The 22961-nt window shown below is 39.4% G+C and overlaps 2 protein-coding genes across 9 annotated transcripts in view; one reads left to right on the top strand and one right to left on the bottom strand.

The window, feature by feature from the left end:
* The window catches only part of LOC120767682 (probable ATP-dependent permease), a 28632-nt gene extending 11832 nt beyond the window's left edge, over positions 1 to 16800 (top strand). For 5 of the 7 annotated variants that reach the window (XM_040093870.1, XM_040093872.1, XM_040093867.1 and 2 more), the window contains exons 3-9: positions 13323 to 13460; positions 13699 to 14110; positions 14350 to 14605; positions 14700 to 15425; positions 15495 to 15651; positions 15775 to 16041; positions 16113 to 16311. In XM_040093870.1, coding sequence (XP_039949804.1) covers positions 13323 to 13460; positions 13699 to 14110; positions 14350 to 14605; positions 14700 to 15425; positions 15495 to 15651; positions 15775 to 16041; positions 16113 to 16311 — 2155 coding nt within the window. Of the gene's footprint in view, positions 1 to 13322; positions 13461 to 13698; positions 14111 to 14349; positions 14606 to 14699; positions 15426 to 15494; positions 15652 to 15774; positions 16042 to 16112 lie in introns of all 7 variants that reach the window. The other 2 variants (XR_005704711.1, XM_040093866.1) reach the window with 2 other exon arrangements.
* A 217-nt stretch (positions 16801 to 17017) lies between these two features.
* LOC120767683 (facilitated trehalose transporter Tret1) lies at positions 17018 to 22726 on the bottom strand. 2 transcript variants are annotated; one of them, XM_040093874.1, is made up of 10 exons: positions 21928 to 22330; positions 21655 to 21857; positions 20199 to 20431; positions 19926 to 20056; positions 19679 to 19871; positions 19400 to 19553; positions 19109 to 19323; positions 18717 to 18983; positions 18489 to 18641; positions 17018 to 17594 (listed from the first exon to the last, which is right to left on the bottom strand). In XM_040093874.1, exons 3-9 carry the CDS (start codon positions 20421 to 20423, stop codon positions 18495 to 18497), a joined length of 1332 nt encoding a protein of 443 aa, XP_039949808.1. In that variant the 5' UTR covers positions 20424 to 20431; positions 21655 to 21857; positions 21928 to 22330; the 3' UTR covers positions 17018 to 17594; positions 18489 to 18494. The 2 variants fall into 2 exon arrangements, with proteins under 2 accessions (XP_039949808.1, XP_039949807.1); XM_040093873.1 differs by lacking the exons at positions 21655 to 21857; positions 21928 to 22330 and adding an exon at positions 22337 to 22726.
* Between the last annotated feature and the right edge of the window lie 235 nt (positions 22727 to 22961).

The raw sequence follows: 22961 nt of genomic DNA, 5'->3' as shown, positions 1-22961 counted from the left end.
TACACTCATGTATACACTCAACATACACAGGTTTGTGTGTATTTGCAGACAGCTTGCCTCGCCGTCAAATGTGACTGTCACTCCTCAGCCTTTGTGGCTGCGACCAGCTCTCAAATTCGGCGCATCAGCATTTTAATAAAGTACAAACTCCCCCAACTTTTGCTGTTGTAACCAGCAGCTCTGCCGATGCACGCGGATATTTGATACCACTGAATCAAATTCGCTGTTTTTCCTTCAGTTAGAAAAATAAATATGCAAATTCAAAAATGTAACCCGAATCCTTGCTTTGCCTACAACTGTTGTTACTTTGGAAAAAGACGAAAGCAGAAGGCACGGTTGACCACTTGAAGAGTCCATACACATATACTTTTATATATACATACAAACATACCAGGCATGTTTGGCATGCAAACCTCTGGGAGAGCAGTGACTTTGATCTAATCGAGAAAGGGAACAACTTATAGCGGCTCAATCGCAAAGAAATACACTCTTTTTAAGGCAAGGAAAGAATCTTTAAAAGCATTTCCTCACATCAGTCGGCGATCAATGCTGAAATTTACTAAGTAATTTACTAGGAAATTTAACTGAAACTCAACCGAATATTTTTAAACATTAATTTGCATGTAATATGCAATTGTCGCAGGCCCAAAACAACAACAAAATTGAAATTATTTTTGCTAAATGAATTGTAATTCCAATCTACTATATGCTATCAACACTCCAGCATCCTAAGTATTGTTAGAGCCCGTTTACATATACAAATGTACGTCTATGTGTAAGAATGTGTATATGCACATATGTGTGTGCCGAGGCCTTTCAAATCTCTGAAAACTTTCTACGCGCCCAAACACACAATTGTTGAACAGTTATAAAATAATTTCTTATATAACGTCGCTCTTGCCGCTGTCAACAGCCTGAACACGAATACACACACACATGCAGCGTACATGGGGATACGTAACCCAAAATATATAAATAACAGACAAAAAAACCGTCAAATATAGTAAACATGTTGCACATTCAACAATTCAGCTGAGCTTACTCAACACTGCTTGGCGCATACATAACTCCAAAGCAACTGAGCAGCAACCCCAAAAGCGAGCAAACAAAAAAACCGGACAACAGGCAGAGCCGTGGGATGTCATTCTGACCTCTTCGACGAAAAGTGGAAAAACACCCAAAATACGAGTAATCAAACTTCCAAAAACTCATCGAGCTTTCGCAGTCAATGTGATCGCACCAATACCAAGAAACCAAGAAGAGGGGACGAGAGCGCGTCTGCGATGAGAGTATCTCTTTGACCTATAAAAATGTGGCCAAGAAAAAAAAAACAAAAACAAAAGACAAATTTAAAAAGCCAACTAACATAACAATAAGGCAATACAACCACTAACTATACCAGCAGCCAGTCGAGCTGGCGCACTGAGGCAGCCACCAACAAGTCGTACATGGGCGCACCGACATGCCTGCTGATGTAGGTATGTATATACTTGCATGAGTGTAAGTATATACTTGTAAAGGCATATATGAAATATTGTATGTAGAAAAGGCCAGACCCCAGCCGGGCCGCACGATCCGTCAACCAACAACGGCAAAGTGCAGCAACAAACGATTTCATTATCTGCTACAAAAGTCATTAAATCACAAATGTGGGCGTAGTTTGAGGGGGAGGAGTGTACCGAAAGCGAATTCAACGAACAATAGCAGACGATTTCATCACTGCCTGATACACATCTAACAACGTCGAGCGTTTCAAAGCAGATCTCAAGCTTCTGCACAGCCCCACCTTCACATCCGAATTCAATGGTCCACAATCGTCGACAGTTAAACTCGGAATTAGCCATTTGTTTGGGCTGACTCAGATTGCCGTCTTGACATGGTTGTAAAAGAGTTCTAAGTGGGGTGAGGGCTATGAGAAACGCGAAGCATTTCGGCGGCAAAACACTCGTGTCGGCATAACAAAAGTCAATGCTGTTAGACGTCATAAACAAGTTCCAGCAGCGCAACCGGCGCAACAAGCAATTCGGAGGAAAGATGCAGACGACAGCGTTTACCATTTGGGGATACCAAGAAACGACGATGTTCGGCTGAAACGAACGAAATGGCTGCAAACATACACAAATATGCCAGAAATTCGAAACTGGCACAATGCTACAACACCAACAACAAGCTGACAAGCTGACTAGGCGCTGCAGCCCATTACGTAGCGCTGAGCAGGAGCGCCCCGCGACGCGACGCCGCCAACCGCCAACCGCGAATGTGCTTGCATTCGGTGCTAGTGTAATTGACATGCGCACATGCACACACACACCCATATGGGAATATACGCAGAAGTGTGTGCCGTCGGTCGTAAATTCGAGACTTTATTAGTGGAGGCAAAAGTTTTCTAACTCAGCGCTCCACGCAGCAAAGAGCACACTTCAAACGCCGGACGAGCAACCAGAACGGCATCAAGCAAAGCTAAGCACGAGGGCTAACGACAGCACAGCAACAGCAACAACGGGTAAAATAATAAAGTAATGGAAATTTTAAGTGCTGGAACAGTGTGAATAAAGGCGACAACAAAAACAGAAAAGTTATGAACACGAAAAAGCGATTAATAACCAAACAACATTGCAGTATGACACGTCGCCGGCCTCAGCATTAGCGGCAGGCACGGTGCAGCTTCAAGGCCAGAAGAGTAAAATGGACGAGTGACGTGCATTTAAAACATCTCTGATATCTTACCTCAAATCGGTGTCCAACAGCCATTTTACAATCATCTTATACAGAAATAGATTAAGTAATTCCTGGATCTCCTTTTTAATTTCTTAATAGAAAGAAAAGCTTACTTTTTTTAAATCACTGTGTTTTAATGGTTGATTGAATTCCTCTGCATAAACTATTAGAGCACTGTGAAGAGCAGTCCCGTACGTTCCATTCTAGTATTTTTTTAGTTTTGAGGTTATGGTTCAGCTATTGTTTGGTCTCTAAATGGCTGCAGAAATATGAGTGCTGGAACAGTTTGAAACAATTTCTATGCCATTTTATGCTTCTAAGTCTTCATTATTTGTGGTTTTATTGTTTTAATATTATTCCACAAAGGGAATTATTTTCAATTTCCAATTCTAGCTGAGAAAAAACTTAATTAGTATGGTGGACGGTGAACGCTGCACGTACACACTTCAAATGCAACCAAACGGGAAAGGCGTGTTGCAAGTCGCTAACGAGCGAATTCGAATAAACGAAATAACGAACATGTCGAAACAGCGGTAACGATGGCTTTTAGTAAGCGCGATCTGAAGTTAAATATATACCTTTCGAAATCTACCTTTATGCATATATAGTGACACATTCATTCTCACACCCATCCATTAAAGTCAAGTAAACAAATAACAAGAGCTGCGCATCATTTTTGCTGTGCAGAGAATTTAATGTAAACAAATGGCCTTAAGCGTCTTCGCTTATACAAACCAAATAATCTATAAGCTCTCATCCAATGAATCAAGCGACCAACTGCACACTCATTTTAATGTAAACAATAGCCAATAGCCAAAACCAAGATTTTCATTCTCTTTGTAAATTAGTCTTAAGCTGAAATCCAATTGACACACACGAAACCTTTCTTTCGTCGCGTACAATTTTAATAAATAGTAAATAATAAAACATTTTAAACATTTGTATTTAATTTATTAAAAAACGGATCTTAGCGTTGTCCTTAGTCTTTCGACGGGGCATTTATTTGACTCAACTATTTCAGTATATGCATATAATCAAATATATATGCGAACGCATTTCTGGCTAAAAACTTCTGTTGAGCTATTGGAATTTGTAGAACTCTAAACAGGTCGCTTCCGTTAAAGCTTGAGTAATATTCAGTCTGCAGTAAGCAGCAGGTAATACCGAATGAATACTCACTACATTTTCTACTGTGAGTTCTGGGCCCCATTTCTCAATGTTTGGTCGAGTTTCTATGAGCTTCGACAAACTGATCGGTAGCGAGACACCGGATGCTATAAGGGCTCAGATATATGTCTTGCTAACATAATTAAGAACAGATATTTATAATTTATGACACTCTAAGTATATTTTATAGCCTCAGGCTCAGCCGTAGTACTCACTTTCATTATTTTATCCACGACTGGATCGCAATGACCGCTGCACGTACAGCCTTCCGATTGTTCCGACTAGTTGTCATCATATCTTCTGCACTGACTGTATTATTGTGGTGTCGATCGCTGCAGCACGACTCGTGTTGCTGTTGATAAGTACTTTGTTGTTGCTTGTCACCATAGTTCATTGACCGCTGCTTTCGCCGCTACTTTTGCTGCTGTTATGGTTAATGCGTTACTGCTATCGCTGCCGCTGCCACTGCCTCTGCCTCTGGTGGAGCCGCTGTCACGACCACAAGTTCACATTGGGCCGAAACTACCACATTCTCATCTGCTGCGTGCTGAGTGTGAAGCGCGAAGGCGCGAAGAGAAGTCCCCCCCACAACTCCCAGAGCGGAGACAACCAACTAGCTCTTGCCAATATCGATCGCCGAACACCGACGGTCCGCTGCATTCTGGAGGCTTGCTTTCCTTGCTTTCCTTATTTACAGGGTTCCCATATATTTATTTGTGTATTTTAGCACAAATTTTACAATTTTACAATTTGTTGTTAATACACATTAACATATATCACATACCCAAGCCCTGAAATTGCGTCGCTTTCAGTTTGACATTTTGATCAAGACACATGGTCACCATGTTTATCAACATTTTCCTCTCTTTTATCATACATAAATTTGCCCTCCTCCTACTGACCTCTAAGCAGTAACGTCAGTTTACTATCAATTGGCATTCGGATAACGGTGTTTCAGTACAAAAGACACATAAATTGATATGCAGAAGTGTTTTCCAGATTAAGTGCCAGAACTGGTTACTGGAAAGAAATATCAATGTCATAGAAAGTATTTCACATTAAATGGTGACAGTTGATGACACGTTGCTTTCCTTCAGTCTCAACATCAGCGCCGTGTGTGTGTGTGGATATTGCACCTTTTTCTATATGAAGACTTGTGTAAAGCATAATTTTCTCTTTTCAATTTTACTTCGCACGTTTTTTCTTCTTCTGGTTTTTGTGCAGATATGCGATTTTCTTTTCCTGACAGTGGGTGAAATCTACAGATTTTCCTGCATTTCACTTTTGCAGCGATCATTTGTTGCTTCCACCGGCACTTTACTTTGATATTGCGTACTCTTGTTGTTGTGGTTGCACGTTGTCCACACAGTACATTTGGTATGTAGATTATTCGTTGTTTTTGCTGCAGCGCGCTTACTTTTGTTTTATCAACACGCTCCACACTCCACACTTCACGCACTTTGTGTTATCATCGGCTCTGCTGGCATTAAAGACAACGGAACGCATCACAGTTGCTCACCATTGGTCAAACGCCTTGGACGGACAATCAACTAACGCTTTGTGAAGCCAAACGGCAACGACGGCAATCGCAAGTTCCACGCCTCGGCGGACGGAAAGACGGATGGGCCTGTGACGCTGCAGACTCTGTTGCCTCTGGGTGAAAATACTAATGAAATTGCTTTTAATTGTCAATCTGCACTTGGCGTAATTATAGATTTATAGCCTCTTTCGTATGTATCTTATATACATATATGTATGTGTACTCGTATGTATGTATGTTTGCCAGCAAAATGCGCTTTGTTTGCATTCGAGTCGTGCTTAGTTTTCTGTCAAAGCCAAGCGAAGCAAATCAAACGACTATCGATAAGAGAAGTCGATTTCCTCAGCTTGTCGAAGTATCGGGGTGAACTCGGTATTACAAGTGATATCAATGCTTAAGTGGTATAAGACTGCTTTGTCTTTTCCCCGTGATGTTTGAGAGCGCACCTCTTGAACTGATTTTTAGAAATATGATCGATAGTTGACCCAGTTTATTGGTTGGATCACCTGTGATTTTTGGGTGGCAACACTTCCTTGACACATCGCGATAGTGCAATGCGTTAAGTGGTGGTTACAGCTGCGGCTTCTGCGATATCGATGTGATATTGATTTCTTTGACACATTGATGTCTCTTGTCAAGAAAAAAAAACACATACAGCAGCACCAGCAAGCCCATATTGATATACACGCGGAGGCTACCATGTAACCATAAATCATCTGCGTAATTGGTGCACGATTTTTCCAGGCATCACTAAACGAAGCTTTCATTTTGCATCATTCGCCGCTGTGACTTGCCAGCATTCAAGATCCAACGACCAGCTCGTCTCGCCGTCACCATAGTCACAAATGCAACAACAAATTGCGCTTGGAACTCGATACAAATTTACGAAAATTCATATCCAGCTATGAACGTGTGTCAGCGCCCGGCATGGCTTTCAGTGTAACTCACAAGTTAAATCAGCCTTGTGAGCGATAAGCAAAGTCTCACCGCGGCGTGGCTGGCGCTCCACTCCATCCCAAACAGACTGCAGCATTCTGTTGCAAGTCGAACACTTGTATGTATGTACATATACTCATATACATATGTACATGATTGCAGCGATGACAACGTAATCGATGTATAAATTAAGCGACCGTGCTTTCAACAAAAGAAGTCAAGTAGCCCTTGTAGCGACATCACCCTGTGCGCCTGTGCGACCGTGCGATGAGCAAAAGCGCGATCATTCGCAGATGTGATTGAAGTGCATGCCCTCTTAGAGACACTTCTCGTAGAGTACCGCCCCACACATATCACTCTTGAGTGACCACTCTACGGTCCGATTGAAGAGGTTTGCTCGCCGACCCATTATCTTTTTATCATTACTAATTTCATGTCGGAGGCTACTGCATCACAGGGTTCATTTGCCGGACGAGCAATTCTGGTAACCCGCCTTCGGGTTTTTAAGAAGTTGTAGCGTTTGAGCATGGGGCCAGCACGAGGTATATAGATTTACACACAATTGATGTCCATGGTGGAACTTGCTAACCTCAAAGCAGGACTCTTCCACACATAAATACTGACACAGTTCAATATTATGTGTGAGCTTTTGTCTATTCACACTGCAGTGGCGAGAAATGCTATTTTATCAGCAACAACAGCAATACAATAAGTGCTCGCGCAGACACTTTGGCTTGCGGTTAAGTTGCAATTGTCGCTGAAAGTGGCTCTCACATAACCAAAAAAAAACAGCAAATGTAATAATGTAATAAAAAAATAATAAATATGGCAAATAAATGTAAGAGGAAGTGCATACGCTCTGCGAAACAACAATAAATGAAACAACAACATCGGCCACAACAACTACTGCAGCTGCGGCGCGTAAAGTATGAAAAGAAGTGTTTTCGCCGCCGACGTGCATAATTTAACAAGAAAGCGCTTTCTTTCTTTATTTATTTCTTTATTTTTTCTTTCGAACTAATCCATAACGACGGTTGTTGGCCAGTTGGGGCGCAGCCCAAGTGGCGCACTTTCTCGCCAATGCAGCGTTGCAGCGATTGCGGTGATAATTACATGTGGGAAATATGCTTCCTAGTTCCATTGTTGTTCGTCATTGCATTGTTACAACGCTGAATGGAGTTCAATTGGCAAATTGCTTGGCTGAGTGCGATTTTGTGCCAGCGGAGTATTTCTGATTTATATAAACGAAGATTATGCGCACCGATATACACATACTACGTATGTAGGCTCTTGCAATGATGATGTAAATATATCAGCTATTTATAAAAATATCTCAATATTTGCATTTTTGCCTCCAATTGTGCCCAAACGATCGCAGTATGGTCACATGGTCAACCAGCAGAGATAAGGTCTCTTGGATGGCTAAGTGTTAACCTCGTACTAGATAGAGTCCAAATGGGTTGCTCTACCATTTTTCTTTATTTACTATAACATCAAACACACATTGGCTCCTGCAATTGTGGATATATTTTCCCTTTAAAAAATAGTTGCGAAAGTTTCATTATAAATTGCTGACTGAACCAAGAAAAGTCATGCACAAATCCACCAGTACTTCGGAGTCTGTCTGGTTTCGGCTAAAATAAAAATTATTAGTATATTGTATGTACCCTTAAAGGTTTAGTATTATTAATAAATTTAATAGCGCCCCTGCGATGAAGCTGGTCTTCGTTGAGAATGTTTGCGAATATTTCAGCTCCAATTTCCCGATTCATTCCGAGTGTCATTTAATGATGTCAGCACTCTTCGAGACCTTGACACATATACTTAGTCAGCAAATATATTTATAAAAGCACATATGCACAATCATGCATACATAAATATATTGCAAGCCTCATACTCATATAAATATGTATGTACATAGAGGACAAATTCTCAATAAATATTTTCCAATTACAAAACATTCAATTAGATCTAAAAATGTATCTGGCAGCGCCGTTAAGTTCCAAAATATACGTTCATACAAATATCCACCAAACATACATATCTACACACCTCAAAGTTTATAGCGTCCAAAGCAGACAAACACATACAAAAGAGTAGAAGAATGCGAAAGCAACGAAGCAAAGAATCGAGAAATTAGGTCAAATTTCGCGAAAGAACAAAGTGAAAAGTTCCAAATTCACAATTAAAATCCGATTGCTCATGGTCACAGCATAAAAACGTAGAAACATACCTATGTATAAAAAAATGACGCAGGCGTGCACACATTCGCTGATATATAGCATGTATCTACATATGTATGTACATAAGTATGTATGAACTCTAATAGCTCTGTTGGCGAATGTATGTATGTGTGAGTGTTCTTCAAATTCGTACTGTTTATGTAATTTTTGCAAGGGAGCTGCGCCATCTTTTCTCTAAAGAACAAATGAAAGAGTCTAAAGTTCTTAAAAACGTGATAACTTCATTATTGGCCACTCTGACTGAAACTGCAAAAAATAAAGTCCTAGTCGCACACCCTTACAAGGCCGCATACAGAGCTGTCCTCATTGCATGTGGGCATTCAAATTATGTATGTATGTGTATGTGTGCTTGTACGCACTAAATTGTAACTCTACTCTTTGTTTGCAAGTTCTCCAGTGACCTAGATATTTTCATTTTCGAGAATTGCATGATTTCTATCGACTAGACCGACTGGTCAGGCCGAAAATCAATTGTCACAATCTTCAAAACATATGCATGTATGTACATATGTATGTATGTACTAGTTATGTACGCTCACTATTAGTTGCCCTGCAAAAAATTTGCCAACTCAAGCATTTGCGTTTGGTGTGCACGTGTGGCTGCGCTGTGTGTGTGTTTGTGTGAGTGTACAAATTAAATTGTCAATGACCTTTGTGAATGTTGCCTTATTTCCCATTAAAATTTGTTGATATAAGTATTTGTTGTTATTGTTATTTGTTTGGTCTAATGAAATTTCACTCCGTACGTTCGCTCGAAATTCTTGCATTTATTCATATTATGTGTTATATGCATACATACATACCTACATACATACATACATATGTATGTGGTGTATGGTATGAATTTTTATATTTTGCTTTTCATTTCATTCTACGCTTAAACAGCAGTCTCACACACACAAACACGCGATCAAGCGTCGTCTTCCCTACTGTTTGGCTGTGTATGGCAACTGTTGGGCACTGACTTACGGTTCTGGCAGATAGCCGTTGCTGATCCCTAGCCGTGCTTTGACACTTTTTCGCTTTATCGCCTTCGCTTCGATTCGCCCATTTAATATCGGTCAATGTATTCCACAAAAACAAAAGCAAACGACGAGATAAGAATTTCAAGCGCTTTGTTCATGCTGCCCTTCTTCGATTTGTTAGACCGTTTGATCGCCCAAAACGCGTATAAATGCACGCCACACACATGCACACACGCACACTCGCACACAGAGGCACTCACTGGCACAAAGAGCATTGCCCAACTTTCACGTAATTTCTGCGATTTTGCTAATGTGAATAACCTCTTGCGAAAGCAGGTAAAAACCAACAATAAAAACAAACAGAAAAACACAACGAAAGCAAACACAAAACCAAATCAAATCAAATCGAAAAGTGCTTTGGATAAAGGCAGTCAAAATTTTGAGTGTTGCGGCGGCGCATACACACACAGCCACATTTCGCAACGGACGAGGTTACGCGGAGACATAATTGCAGCATTTTTTGGCCTTTTCGCTCAAAGTTTAAAATAGAAAGATTAAACGCTTCGTTAATTTATAGTAACCCGCAAAAACTAATACACATGCCTGCATACGTGTGTGTGCATGGAAGTGTGAGCGATTAAAAGTGTCTTCCTGTAGCCCAACTTACCAATCCCACTTTCGCTTTGAGCTACGTTTTTGCTGCTGCTGCTTCGAAAGCGTTACTTACATTCACACATACATACAGACATACAGTCATACATATGTATGTGTAATCTTCCTCTGCTTAACTTACGTTTAATGAAAGCAAAACACTTAAATTCGGGGTCCCAAATGCCTCTACATTCCTTTTAATATGTTAAATGTTTTTTGCAATTCTTCTACGACTATGGGTGTACCTCTTTCCCACAAATCTGCACAAGAATTGGGTCAGGCAAATTTCTGTATGAGATCATCATAGGCAAATGTCCAATGGAGTAAAGTTGTATTTTACTCACACACCCAAGTATTAGCTCATCAAAACGTTCAAGAGGTGAAGCGTAAATACATCGCGACAATTCGGGTTGAAGAGCTGCACTTAAAAAGACGCAGAACCGAGATTTCATCCTTATTTGTATTTACATAGATACCAGGCTACAGGCTTGATTTGTGGCAAAGTTCATTGGGAACCCCATGAGCTAAGTTTCTTCTGTAATAGGCTTTTCATGTGTTCGTAAGACGGCATCAAGCCACTAACGCGAACTCAGCGAGAGTCTACTCTTTTCGCGTTTGCTTTCAATTTTCAAATGAAAGTACTAAATTGAGGAGGTTTATGACTTCGCCGTCGCGCATGCTCGCACGTACACCTAATCGTTGCTAAGCACATACACACATACATATGTAGGTGGTCAACGCACAGCATTGTGCATTAACTGTTGCGCATTACGTAAGGATTATCTGGATATTTCGTCTACGCATCAACACAGAGAGCGCGGAAAAATGCCAGAAAATAGCATAGAACCAACCCGAAAATTCTTGACGCATTGTTAGCCCATACGCTTCATTGCCAATGCATTGCTAAGCCGGGAGCTGGTGTTTTTAAAGTAAAGACCCAATCCACACACGCTATTTTCCAGACTCGAATTTTAAGTCAGGTCTATGCAGAAGAACTCTTCTGTTTTGACACGCTGATCAATGTTTGTTCCTCACACCAACCGTAGCCACTTGGCCTTTGAGTTAACTTGCTTTGGTTGGTCCAGCCTTTGTCAATCATCCGCGCATCAGCAATAACAGAAAATGTGTATCAGTATTCTTTATGCATACATACATACATATGTACATTCATACTTACATATGTAAATTGTTGTTTTGTATTAATTCGGTTAAGTACTTGATTTACAAGAAGTCATCGAACCTGAGGGCAGAATATCCCATGTCTTGTGGTCGAAAAAGAAAATAAATACGAAAACGAAGGAGACATAAGTATTTAAAAAATGTTAATTTCGACAGACATCGCGTGAATGTATTAATGAAATTAAATCGGCGCAGCAGTGACTGTCGAATTAACAACAGCAACTGCAACAACAACGGCAACAGCTAAAGGAGCAAACACAGTATCGCGAATGGCGACAACAAAAGCCACAGCACAGCTAAACGCACACACATACATATGCATACATGCTTACATACATACAAAACGCTGAATGATGGCGATAATAATAACAATAATAACAAATACATATGTATGTATTTATAAAAATAATATTAGCAGCAGCAACAACAACCATTTAACAAAAAGCGAACAGCAACAACAAAATAAAATTTAATTATTTACATACATGCATGTATGTGTTTCCATCTATGTATGTATGTAAGTATGTACACATTCATGTATGTATGTATATGTATATGTACATATACATATATATGTATATACATAGATGTACACATCTGGGTTAGTCTCATTGCAAATGCGTATATCGTATGTTTATATGTATGTGGCTCATATGTAGTATGTATGTGAGGCTGTTATGTGAATGCGCTGGCGCTGTAATCAGACCAAGATCAGAAAAACTAAAATAATATGACAGTGGCACCGGTTTATTAACGCAGCTGACCGGCACGATCGCCATGCATGTATGTATGTACATATGTCTGTCCGAATGCAAGTTGCTCACTAAGGCGTCAGCTTGTCAGAATGCGCTCAAATAGCCGCACAAACAAAAATAAACATACAAACATACATACTTATATATGTGCACGTAGTATATGCAAATGTGCACATAAAAGATAATAAACGCCATATGTGTGTGTGTGTATGTATGTACATTGGTGCATAGAAAGCGTGAACAAATGAAAAGAGTCTGCTGGCTATCTTTCTTTCTGGTCAGAACTGATATTCTTATACATTTGTATTGTATGTATGTATGTATGTACATATACATATGTATATGTAAATGTTGATTTGTTGTCGCTGTGTTAGATGCAAGTTATTCTGCCGCCGTTGTCATTAGAGAGAAATCATTCACCCATTAACTCATTTATTTACATACATACTTACATACATGTGAATGTGTGCATGGAGGAAAAATTAACTTTATTAAAAGCATATATTCCATATAAACATTCTAGTATACGCACTTACTTATACATATGTGTGTGTATGTATCCATGCAAGAGATTAAGAATTACAGATAAATACAAGGATGACAGCTAGAAAATCAAAAAATATTTAAATTGAAATTATCTCGAAACAAAAGTAATTAAAAGAGGGCATTGAACCGTATGTGAGAATGCGTGTGTGTGTGTGTTGCACAGCAGTATTGTCATGGCATTTGGCTTTGGTCGTGCCGACGTCAGTATATGGGACAATAAGGCAACAACAATTTGCCATACAAGTTCCAAGTGTGAACTTAAAGGAAGAAATCCCGTTAAATACGATCCTGTTTTGCGTATAACCATTGTCTGCACTGTCTGTCTGTGACTAGGTATATAGCCACTATATAAGAAATTAATGCCATTGTAACATTAATAATTGAAACAACCGTTATAATAATCAAATCATTGCCATTGCCCGTGAAATACGACAGAAGTAAATAAAAGGTCGAATAATCATTTTACGAATATATACATAGTACGCATATGTACATACATACATACATACATATATAATATATGTAAGTATATACAAGTATGTACATATGTATTTTTCCAGCTTTTGCATTGTTTTTGCAATGTGTTTCAATGATTTTTTCTGTTCTTTTTTTATAATTGCAGCAGCGATCAAACAATGTCTACATTTCCTTTCATATCCGATGCGGAACCGCACCACCGCACGCTACAGTTGTCATTCCAGAATATAAACGTACTCCACAACGAGCGCCAGATTCTCTCCGATGTGAGTGGCTCAGTAAGGTAACAACTGAACTACAAACATACTGCCACATTTTATCTATATACACAGACTAATCTTCAATTTGTATTCTTCGTTCTTTCTATTTTTATATTTCTACATTCCGCTATCGCATCATTCTTCGTTGTCCATACGCATATGCGCTATCTATTCGACGTTATTACTGCAATTTGCATTGGGCTTATGCTTTTGCTTTCTTGGATGTTGTGCATTTGTGCTGGCCTCCTTTGTGCGGTGCAGGCCTGGTGAGGTTTTAGCCGTAATGGGCCCATCTGGCAGTGGGAAGACGACATTGCTCGACTGCCTCAGCGGGCAGCGGCGCTTCGATAGTGGCGGCGTCTACCTCAATCGCGAGCCGCTCTCTAAAAAGTGGCGCCGCAAGATCTGCTATGTGCTGCAAGAGGAGATATTTTTCTCGGGACTGACCCTTAGAGAGACCGTTATGTACACGGCATTGTTACGGCTGCCAGAGAAAATGCCAAAGTCGGAGAAAATTCAATTGGTGGATCGTATACTGGAAGCGCTGGAGCTAACCTTTTGTCAACACACGAAATTTGGCGATTACCTCAATCGTGGACTGTCGGGTGGTGAAAAGAAGCGCGCCAATATCGCATGCGAGTTATTAACTAACCCGTTGGTGATGTTATTAGATGTGAGTACAAACCACACGTATAGACAATGGGAGAAAACCCAAAACAAACTCAAATAACAAATGGAGAGCAGCTACACACCAACACCAATATACACTGGCACTCTCTGAGAGTAGCAAAGGTGTGTGGTCGCGATTTAAGAGCACTGCCATTTGTTCTTCGATACACTCTTAATTTGTAGATATATTTGTATATATGTATGTAAATGTTGATTATAATTTTGGCTCTATGTTTATTGCAGGAGCCAACATCCGGCCTTGACAGTCATTCTGCCATATCGCTCATGAATTTTCTTAAGCGCTACGCGGTGCAAGAGCAGAAGACTGTGGTGATCACCGTTCATCAGCCGTCTTCGCAAATGTTCCACATGTTCGATAAGCTGTTGCTGCTCTATAGCGGTCGCACTGCATACTTTGGTGAGGTGAATAATGTTTACACGTATTTTGAAAGTATCGGAGTTGCCATCAAGCCACACTACAATCCCGCGGATTTTGTATGTAAGTGTATACTGCGGCCCCTCTGCTGCTGAAATATCATGCGTATGTTCATATATTAACATTATAACTTCATAATTTCTTTTTTTTTTGCCAGTGGAACAGCTGAAGTCGTACCCTAAAATTCGCGAAAAGCTTTTCATAGCCGCCAAAGAATCGCATGGCAACTACTTGAACAGAAACTGCATAACGGTGAACACGAACAATCAACGCAACCAGCAGCACCACTCCAACAAGCATCAGTTGGACATACGACGTAATGGCGCGGCTGGTGACACAATGTCCCACATTTCACCCAACACAACTACCAACAGCCCTTCCACTACCACCGAAATCGTTCACGAGAAACCGCTCAAGCACGATGCACTCATCAACGATATCATCAACAATTACTACAAAGACATACACAACAATCACACAAACCATATCAATCATGATGCCATGTTGATCATAAATGACCACCAGAACACCAATGAGGAGGCGTCGCAACAGCTGTGGTATGGACACGATTCCCAATCAAATTCGAGCGCCACGTCGAGTGATTGCCAGCGCTACGAGAGCTGCGGCGACACCGACTGGCTCGATTATCCGACGAGTTTTCACACGCAATTCTGTGTGCTGTCTAGTAGAAATTTCAAGGAGGCCAAACCGCGTATGTTATCCAAGTTGAATTGGTTCCAAACGATCGGCTTGGCACTGATGGCTGGTTCCATTTGGTTTCAAATACCCCGTACCGAGGAGTTCCTACATGATTTGCAAGGCTGGATGTTCTTCTCGCAGACGTACTGGATGCTGTTTGCGCTTTTCGGCGCTTTAAATTCATGTAAGTGGCTAAGCGCGCACTATTTGTGTACGCCCGTAACTGGGTTTCATTATTTCGCTTTCATTGCAGTCCCTGCCGAGCGCGAAGTTATCAGCAAAGAGCGTCGCTCGGGCGCCTACAGGCTTTCTGCCTATTACTTGGCGAAAATGTTTGGCGAACTGCCTTTGGTTGTGACGCTACCGACTGTTTACCTCATGATATCCTACCCGATGCTCGGCTGTACCAGGTAAGGGTCATACTATTATTTCAAAAGAAACAGCACTAGTTTTCATAGTTGAAGAAACAATAGTGGACCACTTCCAACGATTATACATATACAATATTATAATGAAAATTCGCTACTTTGCAGCTTCAAACTCTTCTCCTTGATGTTGGTCTTTTTGCTGCTTAACACAATTGTGGCGCAAAGTGTGGGCTTCTTCATCGGCGCCTGTTGCATGGATATGAATGTCAGCATCACATTGAGCGCACTCTACACACTGGCGACACAACTATTCGGCGGCTATTTGTCGACACGCATCCCCGAGGGGCTCAGCTGGATCCGCTACACCTCAATGATACACTACGCATATCAGAATATGCAGATTTTAGAGTTTCGCGAAGGACCAGTGATAAGGTAAGCGAACGCTTAAATTTCACATTTCTACAAATTGAAAATCCTTTCGCTTCTCTTTTAATAACTCTTAGTTGTGGCAACCCTAGTAGCTTTGAATTCTGTAAAAGTGGTGACACGACGACCACATTCATTCCATACGAGGAGATACTCAAGGCACAAAACTCCACCTCACCGCTTTGGCTCAACACGCTTGTTTTAATGATGTTCTTCGTGGTATTCCGCTGTCTCGGCTACGCGGTGCTGCGCTACTTCCGCTGCCCCAAAACGTGATATTCGAAAGTCCAGTGAGCTTAACGAATAAAAGCAAACGAAAAATCACAAAAAAATTTTGTAACACGATCCCAAATAGAATTTCGCCACGTCCACTTATGTGTGTATTCGGCACACGTGGAAACTGTTTCGGCCACACCCGTTGGTGATGTGATTTCATTTCCCGTTTAACACAATTTTAATTTAAAATGCTGATTTCAGTTTGGTGTTCAGAATCACGGTTTTTAAGAATCGACGAACAATCTTCGTCGGATGTCCAAGACACCTGCTTTCATACATCCTAGTACATAAATAATGCAGAACTATGTTTTTTAAATTTACACATACTTTCATTTTTAAGAAACCTTGTTTTTAATATGTGTAATGTATGTATGTCAACACTATTTTAATGAAAATTTTATGGCGGTTAAAATTGAAAGCATCGCTCTGCTGCCCAGTAAATCACAAATGAAGTATTCAAGAATAAAAAAGCCGAACGCCCAAACAAAACAGCGAAGTTTCGTTCTCCAACAACTAGTTACACACATACATACATATGTATCTATATGCTTTTATTCGTGGTCCTGACACAATGAAACACATTGTTCTTCCAAATATCAGTTATGGCAAAGCGCTGAATTAGCCGCCACATAACCTTCAAATGTTGGCACATACACAAGTAATAGGATTTTTTAGTTTGTTTGTTTTCTCTCTTATTTTTTGTGTGTTGAAAATTACTGTGATGTAGTATTCTAGTTTTATGATTACATTTATAAATGCACGCCAATAACAAATACAAATACAAAAATGTAAATAAATAAGTAAATAAATTACTTATTAAGTTAGTAATAATGCATAATAATTATACATACATATACAATATAACAGTAATAATAATGCAAATACAATCAAACGAATTCCCCAACATTATACAACAAATATTATATGTGTGGTATAAATATATAATTATATAAATAATTATCGCTATAAAATATTGTGAATGCTATGTTGCGAAACTTTGTATTATATGAATATATTTAAAACAAAAACAAAACAAAAAATAAACAATTAATATCAAAAATGCTGCATTTCATTTCTTTGAGTGTGAGGAAACAAGTTTAGCTGCCCGCAGAAATCTCCATAGAGCCAGTGGGAATCCTTTCAAGCTACCTTGGAATATAAGACACATCACTCATTATACAAAATAATCGGCCACAACAGTCTCACATCGGGGTTGATGTACAGATATATTTCTTCGGATACTCACGAGCCTCTGTTCCATGAATGTTCGCATTTAACGAAAACTATAATGAGTTTATATCAACAAAGGCTTAGTCAAACCCCAGTCTATTATCGTATATTGCAATATACAAGGTGCTTTCCAAAGCAAACAGGACTTTATGAATCTAGCGCCCCTTGTGGCGTAATATATATGTCGACTGGTGCGTTCGAATCTGCTATCTTCATGACATTTCATTGATTGGAAGTGAAGTTATTGCGTTTTAAGCGTCAGTATGTTTGTGTTATCGCTGCGGAAATGAGTTTCGAACAAAGATCCAACATTAAATTTTGTTTTCAAATTGGTAAAACTTTTACCGAAACGTTTCAATTGATGAAAACAGTTTATGGCGATGATTGCCTATCCCGTAGCAGAGTCAACGAGTGGATTCAACGTTTTCAAAGTGGTCGTGAGACATAAATGACGAATCGCGCATGGAGAAGTCAAAAGTGAAGACAATGCTGATTTGTATTCACCTGATATGGCACCATGCAATTTCTTCCTCTTCGGAAAAATATATTTGCCTTGGAAAGGAAGGCGTTATGCAGACGTAGAGGCCGGCTTGCACCGGCATACTGGCGGCCATACCGGCCAACGAGCTAAAACACCCGTCCGACGTGCAAAAAGCTGTTTTGAAGCAGAAGGAGACTATTTTGAATAAAATAAATTGATTTTGCCGAAAAAACCATTTGTTCTGTTTTTTTAAGTCCTGTTTACTTTGGAATACACCTTGTATGCATTGTATAACAAAAACAAATAATCTTAAAAGCTACATTTGCCCATTTGAGTGACATCTCTACAATGCCTTAGTTAAATATGGTCTAAATACTTGACAAAACAAGCCCAAATATAGCTTTGCTCAAATTTAAACTAAATACCTAGGAACATCAATTTATTACAAATAAACAATAGTACTAACTTAATACTATAAACTCTCCAGGATTTCCTCGATGGTTTTTCCTTTGGTCTCAGGTATAAACAGATAGATGCATATGATGCCAGCAATGCATACACCGGCGAAGACAAAGACCATCCCGTGCATACCCAACACTTCGATCATTAACGGTAAACACTAAGAAAAACATATATAAGCAGTTATGATAGAGTATGTTTGACAGGGGTATGATAGTTTATTCGTAGAACGTACCTTTAGTATAATTAAAGTGGTGATCCACAACTGAATCACGCCGATCATGGAGCCCATGCTGCGCAGTTTCGGTGGCATTATTTCCGCTATAATCAGGTAGGGCAGCCCCAACAAGCCCAAGCTCGCTATGAATATTGTAAATGAGAAGCTGAAGATTGACAACCAAGAGAATCCACGAACGTCGTAGCCGAGCACATCGAGATAAGAGTACACACCGAATATAATGTGGCCCAAGGCAACTCCAGTGGTTGAAATTAGCAGTAAAGACTGTAAATATAGGAATGCCATTAACTTCAGCAGCACTTAACTTAGTGTATATAACAGTTCAAGATACCCGATATTTTATCGTTTATCGATTTTTTAATTGATTAGTTTTTGAAATTTTTACTCACCTTCCTACCAGCGCGTTCCACCAAAAGCGTTGACATGTAGGATCCGACCAATTGAAGTACGCCTACAATTATTGCAGACAATGTGGGCGAAAGACTAGAGCCAGACTCTTTAAAAATGTTCGCCGAATAGTTGAGCATAGCAAAACAACCAGAAAACGACATCAATGTCATAATGCCAATACCAATCAGGAATGCTTTACGTGTTGTTAGATTGTCTATATTTGAATTATCCGAAGAACATTTTAATTTTTAGAAATTATGTAATTCAGAGACAAATTCTGCAGCACTTACTTATATCCTTCCAGGTTATCGCATTACTTTCGTCATTGTCGTCTTTCTGTTTAACATCCGCCTTCAGTTTATCCAATTCAAATTTGAAGTCTTCAGGCCACTCGTGTGACAGTGCTCGTATATTACGAAAGTATTTCAGTGATTTCTCAGCTTTCTGGAATTTAACAAATTAATATTAAGATCATGAAAAAAGGACTAATTTATTATTTTCTGTATGTATATATGGTTTTTTGCGGGGGTAACCTATTTATCCCGCAATACTGAACTTGGGTAACATACCTTGATTTTATTTTTATTTAAAAGGTGTTGAGGAGTTTCTTTCAAAAATGGAAAGCATAGCAGAAACACAATGCTCAGCGATGAAAGGATCCAAGCCACCTTATCATAGGTAAAGAAGTTGCCCAGAACGAATGCACAGAGTATGCCGAAATTAAATGTTAACATAAGAACTGTCCCCAAAATACCGCGAACACTGTTTAGAAAAACATTACGATTGCCATAATAACACAGGAAGCCTCATACTCACTGATCTTGCGCCAATTCGGCAGTATAGATTGGTAGAACAGTAAATATGCCACCTCCAGCAAAACCACCGAAGACACGTGCAATGCAAAGATGAGTCGGCGTAGTAGCAAAGGGTATAATCCACCAACCGATCTAGGAAAATTGAAAATGTATATACAAATTTAGCTACAACAAAAACTATTGATAGATTATTAAGTAGTTTCAAATCAGTTGTATTTGGATTAGTTAGTATTAGAGGGTGCTACCAGTATGACTTGCTTAAGTATTTACTTACCAATGAGGGTAACGCCACCAACAGCATGCACTTTTTACGCCCATAACGATCAGCAAACCACGAACAAAATATCGTACCTAGGACACCTCCCACGCAAATTATAGAACCCACCCAACCAACATCCGAACTCGACATAGGCCCAGTCTCGAGCGGACTATCTTTGGACTGCAGTTCCACGAAGCTGGCAGATGGCCAGCCAGAGAAGCCGCCATATGATATCGTCATAATATTTGCTGTTGAAAAGGAGAACCCAAGAAGTGAAATGAAGATGTTTGGGGAGAGAAAGAGAGGAAAATATAAAAAAGTGAATGTCATATAGATTATCCGCCTAATAAATAACTTAGATTGCAAAACCCATTTCGTTTATGATGTTGGTGAAATGAATACGTATGATTTATGTATTTGAGCTAAAAAGAAGTTTATGATCCTCTTGAAGATCATAGCCTGATAAAAAAAAATATTTTTAATAGAATACACAAATTTATTTGTAGAATGCAGCAAATTATCCCAAAAAGATCTTAGAGATTTATGACATAATACATTTTAAAATATTGAAATTATCTATACTGATTAATTCAACTCAAACGATTTATTCACATTCAAGCCCCCTGTGTGTCTATGTTGGTATTGTTATTATATTATAATACCATTTATGGTAATTCTTTTGTTGCCATCAATCTTATATGATTTTAAATATATGTACATATTAGTGCTAACAATTCATGAATCTATAAACGATTTTGTAAGATTTGCTCTCGTCGACATCTCTCAGCAATCTGCCATCATGTGACGATCCCACCGACCTTGATCCAGGTGAAACCAATTTCCCTATCACTATGATTTCCTAAATTGTCCAGAAATTTATTCAGATCATTAGAGAAATAGTGTAATTGAACTTTTGTCAGCATATTTTATATAATTTGTCTTCATGGCTACTTAGGAAATGTTTACCAAATCCAAGTTTCACTTTGTTGATTTCACTAAGTTTGATAAAAACTGTATCTAACCGTTCTGGTCCTCTTCATGGTAAATTAAGAACACTTATTAAATCACTGGGTTGTTCCTCTCCAATATCTTTGATTCTAAGGGCATGAGAATAAAATTTAAAATATAAAGATAAATAGGCCGGACTATATGTCTACACTCTTAAAAAAAAAACCGACTATTCGAATATCGAGTTTATAACCGTTCATATGAATATTAACCGATTAACAATATTTCATTAGTCGTAGCATTGAGTCTATTTGAATAATCCTACTACTGCGACTAGTCGAATTTCTTCTGAATTAAATTTATTATTTTCGAAAAAGATGTCATTGGGAAGCCTTAAAACACATCGCACTGAATCCGAAATACCTGACAGACCAAATGCAGTCAAAACCTTGTGAGAAGGATTTTATTGGAGCCCTAATATGAACTGTTACGCTCAATGTAGAGATTGTGTCGCAACCCTTACCTTTTAGCACCAGACATTTGAAGTGTACACTTTCATTCCACCGTTAGAATTTGCGTCGTTGTAAAACATCAGGAAATCAAACCTCCCCCCACCCTCACGTGCTCACTCGCAATGCCCCAAGTACAGAGCTGCGAGTTTACACATCTTTGGACGAAAGCCCTCAACGAAGGCACTTAGAGTGTAGAGTATGAAGATTATGGCGACTATCAGTAACAAATTAAAAGAATTTGAGTATCACTTATGGACTTTTAACTAGTTTCGTTGCTTATCTACCACTTATGAAAATCTGCCATGCGCCTTGCAATCTGCAGCGCACTGCAGTGACATTCTCCCAATTCGTGGCTATTGTCAATTCGCTCTGGTACTATTTGCAAATATCGAATGCACGGTGAATTAATGTTGCGCACGACCTTGACCGCCACACTGAGGCCACTTTAGAAACAAATTTTTAAATTCTTAAATTTTGCCAACCGACTAGTATGTGCTTAAAAACCGGTTGCACTGCGTTACTTTGAATATTTATATTTACGCGACAAGCTCACTTAATTTTTGAAGTGGATTTAAAAATCAAAACGCAAAACAAATATATATAATAATAAAAATTACGCCGGAGAGAAGGAATGTAATTGATTTGGTGACATTTGTCGAAGGAGCAACGACAATGCAATCGCTCCATACTAACCACATATTCCAACCAAGTACTGGTATTTCGATTGATTTCCGTCCGTCATCTTTCGGCGCCGAGTAACTTTCTTCTCAACAACTTGAACTGACAAACGCACATTCACTTGCCCAAAAAGATCGAAGCAAAATACAAAAATTTTCCACTACTTTCAACTCTAATCCACAACTCGTTAAGTATTTGAATGGAATTTTAAATCTCAGCGCTCAGCTAAAAGCTTGTCCCATTTCTCGGTTTCGTTCAGCTAGCTTATTCTTGCTGTGCGTTTTGCTAAAAATTTGCTTAGCTATTTCTAATGTGTTGCCATCTGCACTCGGCGAGCTGTCAGCTAACTGTGAGGTGCTGCCTTTGGGTGTAGCGCGGTTTTACGGTCTTATTTTCAGACCAGCTATGATCTGTTGAAGTCGGTGATGTGCAAAGGATTAACAAAGAATAAAAGTTGCCGTACATGTTTGCCTAAGCACTTAAGCGCGCAGCAATACACTTGCACACCCATACACCTGTACACCCATACACCTGTGATATCGCTCTTATCGCAACCCGTGCAAAATTACCCGTTCGTCTAAAGCCCTCACGTATGATATAATACACTACATAGATGAGCAGCTAACAACCTCCTACGATA

Source organism: Bactrocera tryoni, chromosome 2 (assembly GCF_016617805.1).
Source record: "Bactrocera tryoni isolate S06 chromosome 2, CSIRO_BtryS06_freeze2, whole genome shotgun sequence".
NCBI lineage: Eukaryota > Metazoa > Arthropoda > Insecta > Diptera > Tephritidae > Bactrocera > Bactrocera tryoni.
This window is presented reverse-complemented; position numbering and strand designations above follow the sequence as displayed.

Excerpts from the sequence above, each read along its gene's own strand:
- LOC120767683 (XM_040093873.1), bottom strand. The coding sequence starts at position 22,385 with ATGACGGACGGAAATCAATCGAAATACCAGTACTTGGTTGGAATATGT. Across the intron at positions 19,554-19,678 it reads TAAATAAAAATAAAATCAAG|AAAGCTGAGAAATCACTGAA; the intron begins GTATGTTACCCA and ends GTTAAATTCCAG. Across the intron at positions 18,642-18,716 it reads CCACTTTAATTATACTAAAG|TGTTTACCGTTAATGATCGA; the intron begins GTACGTTCTACG and ends TGTTTTTCTTAG.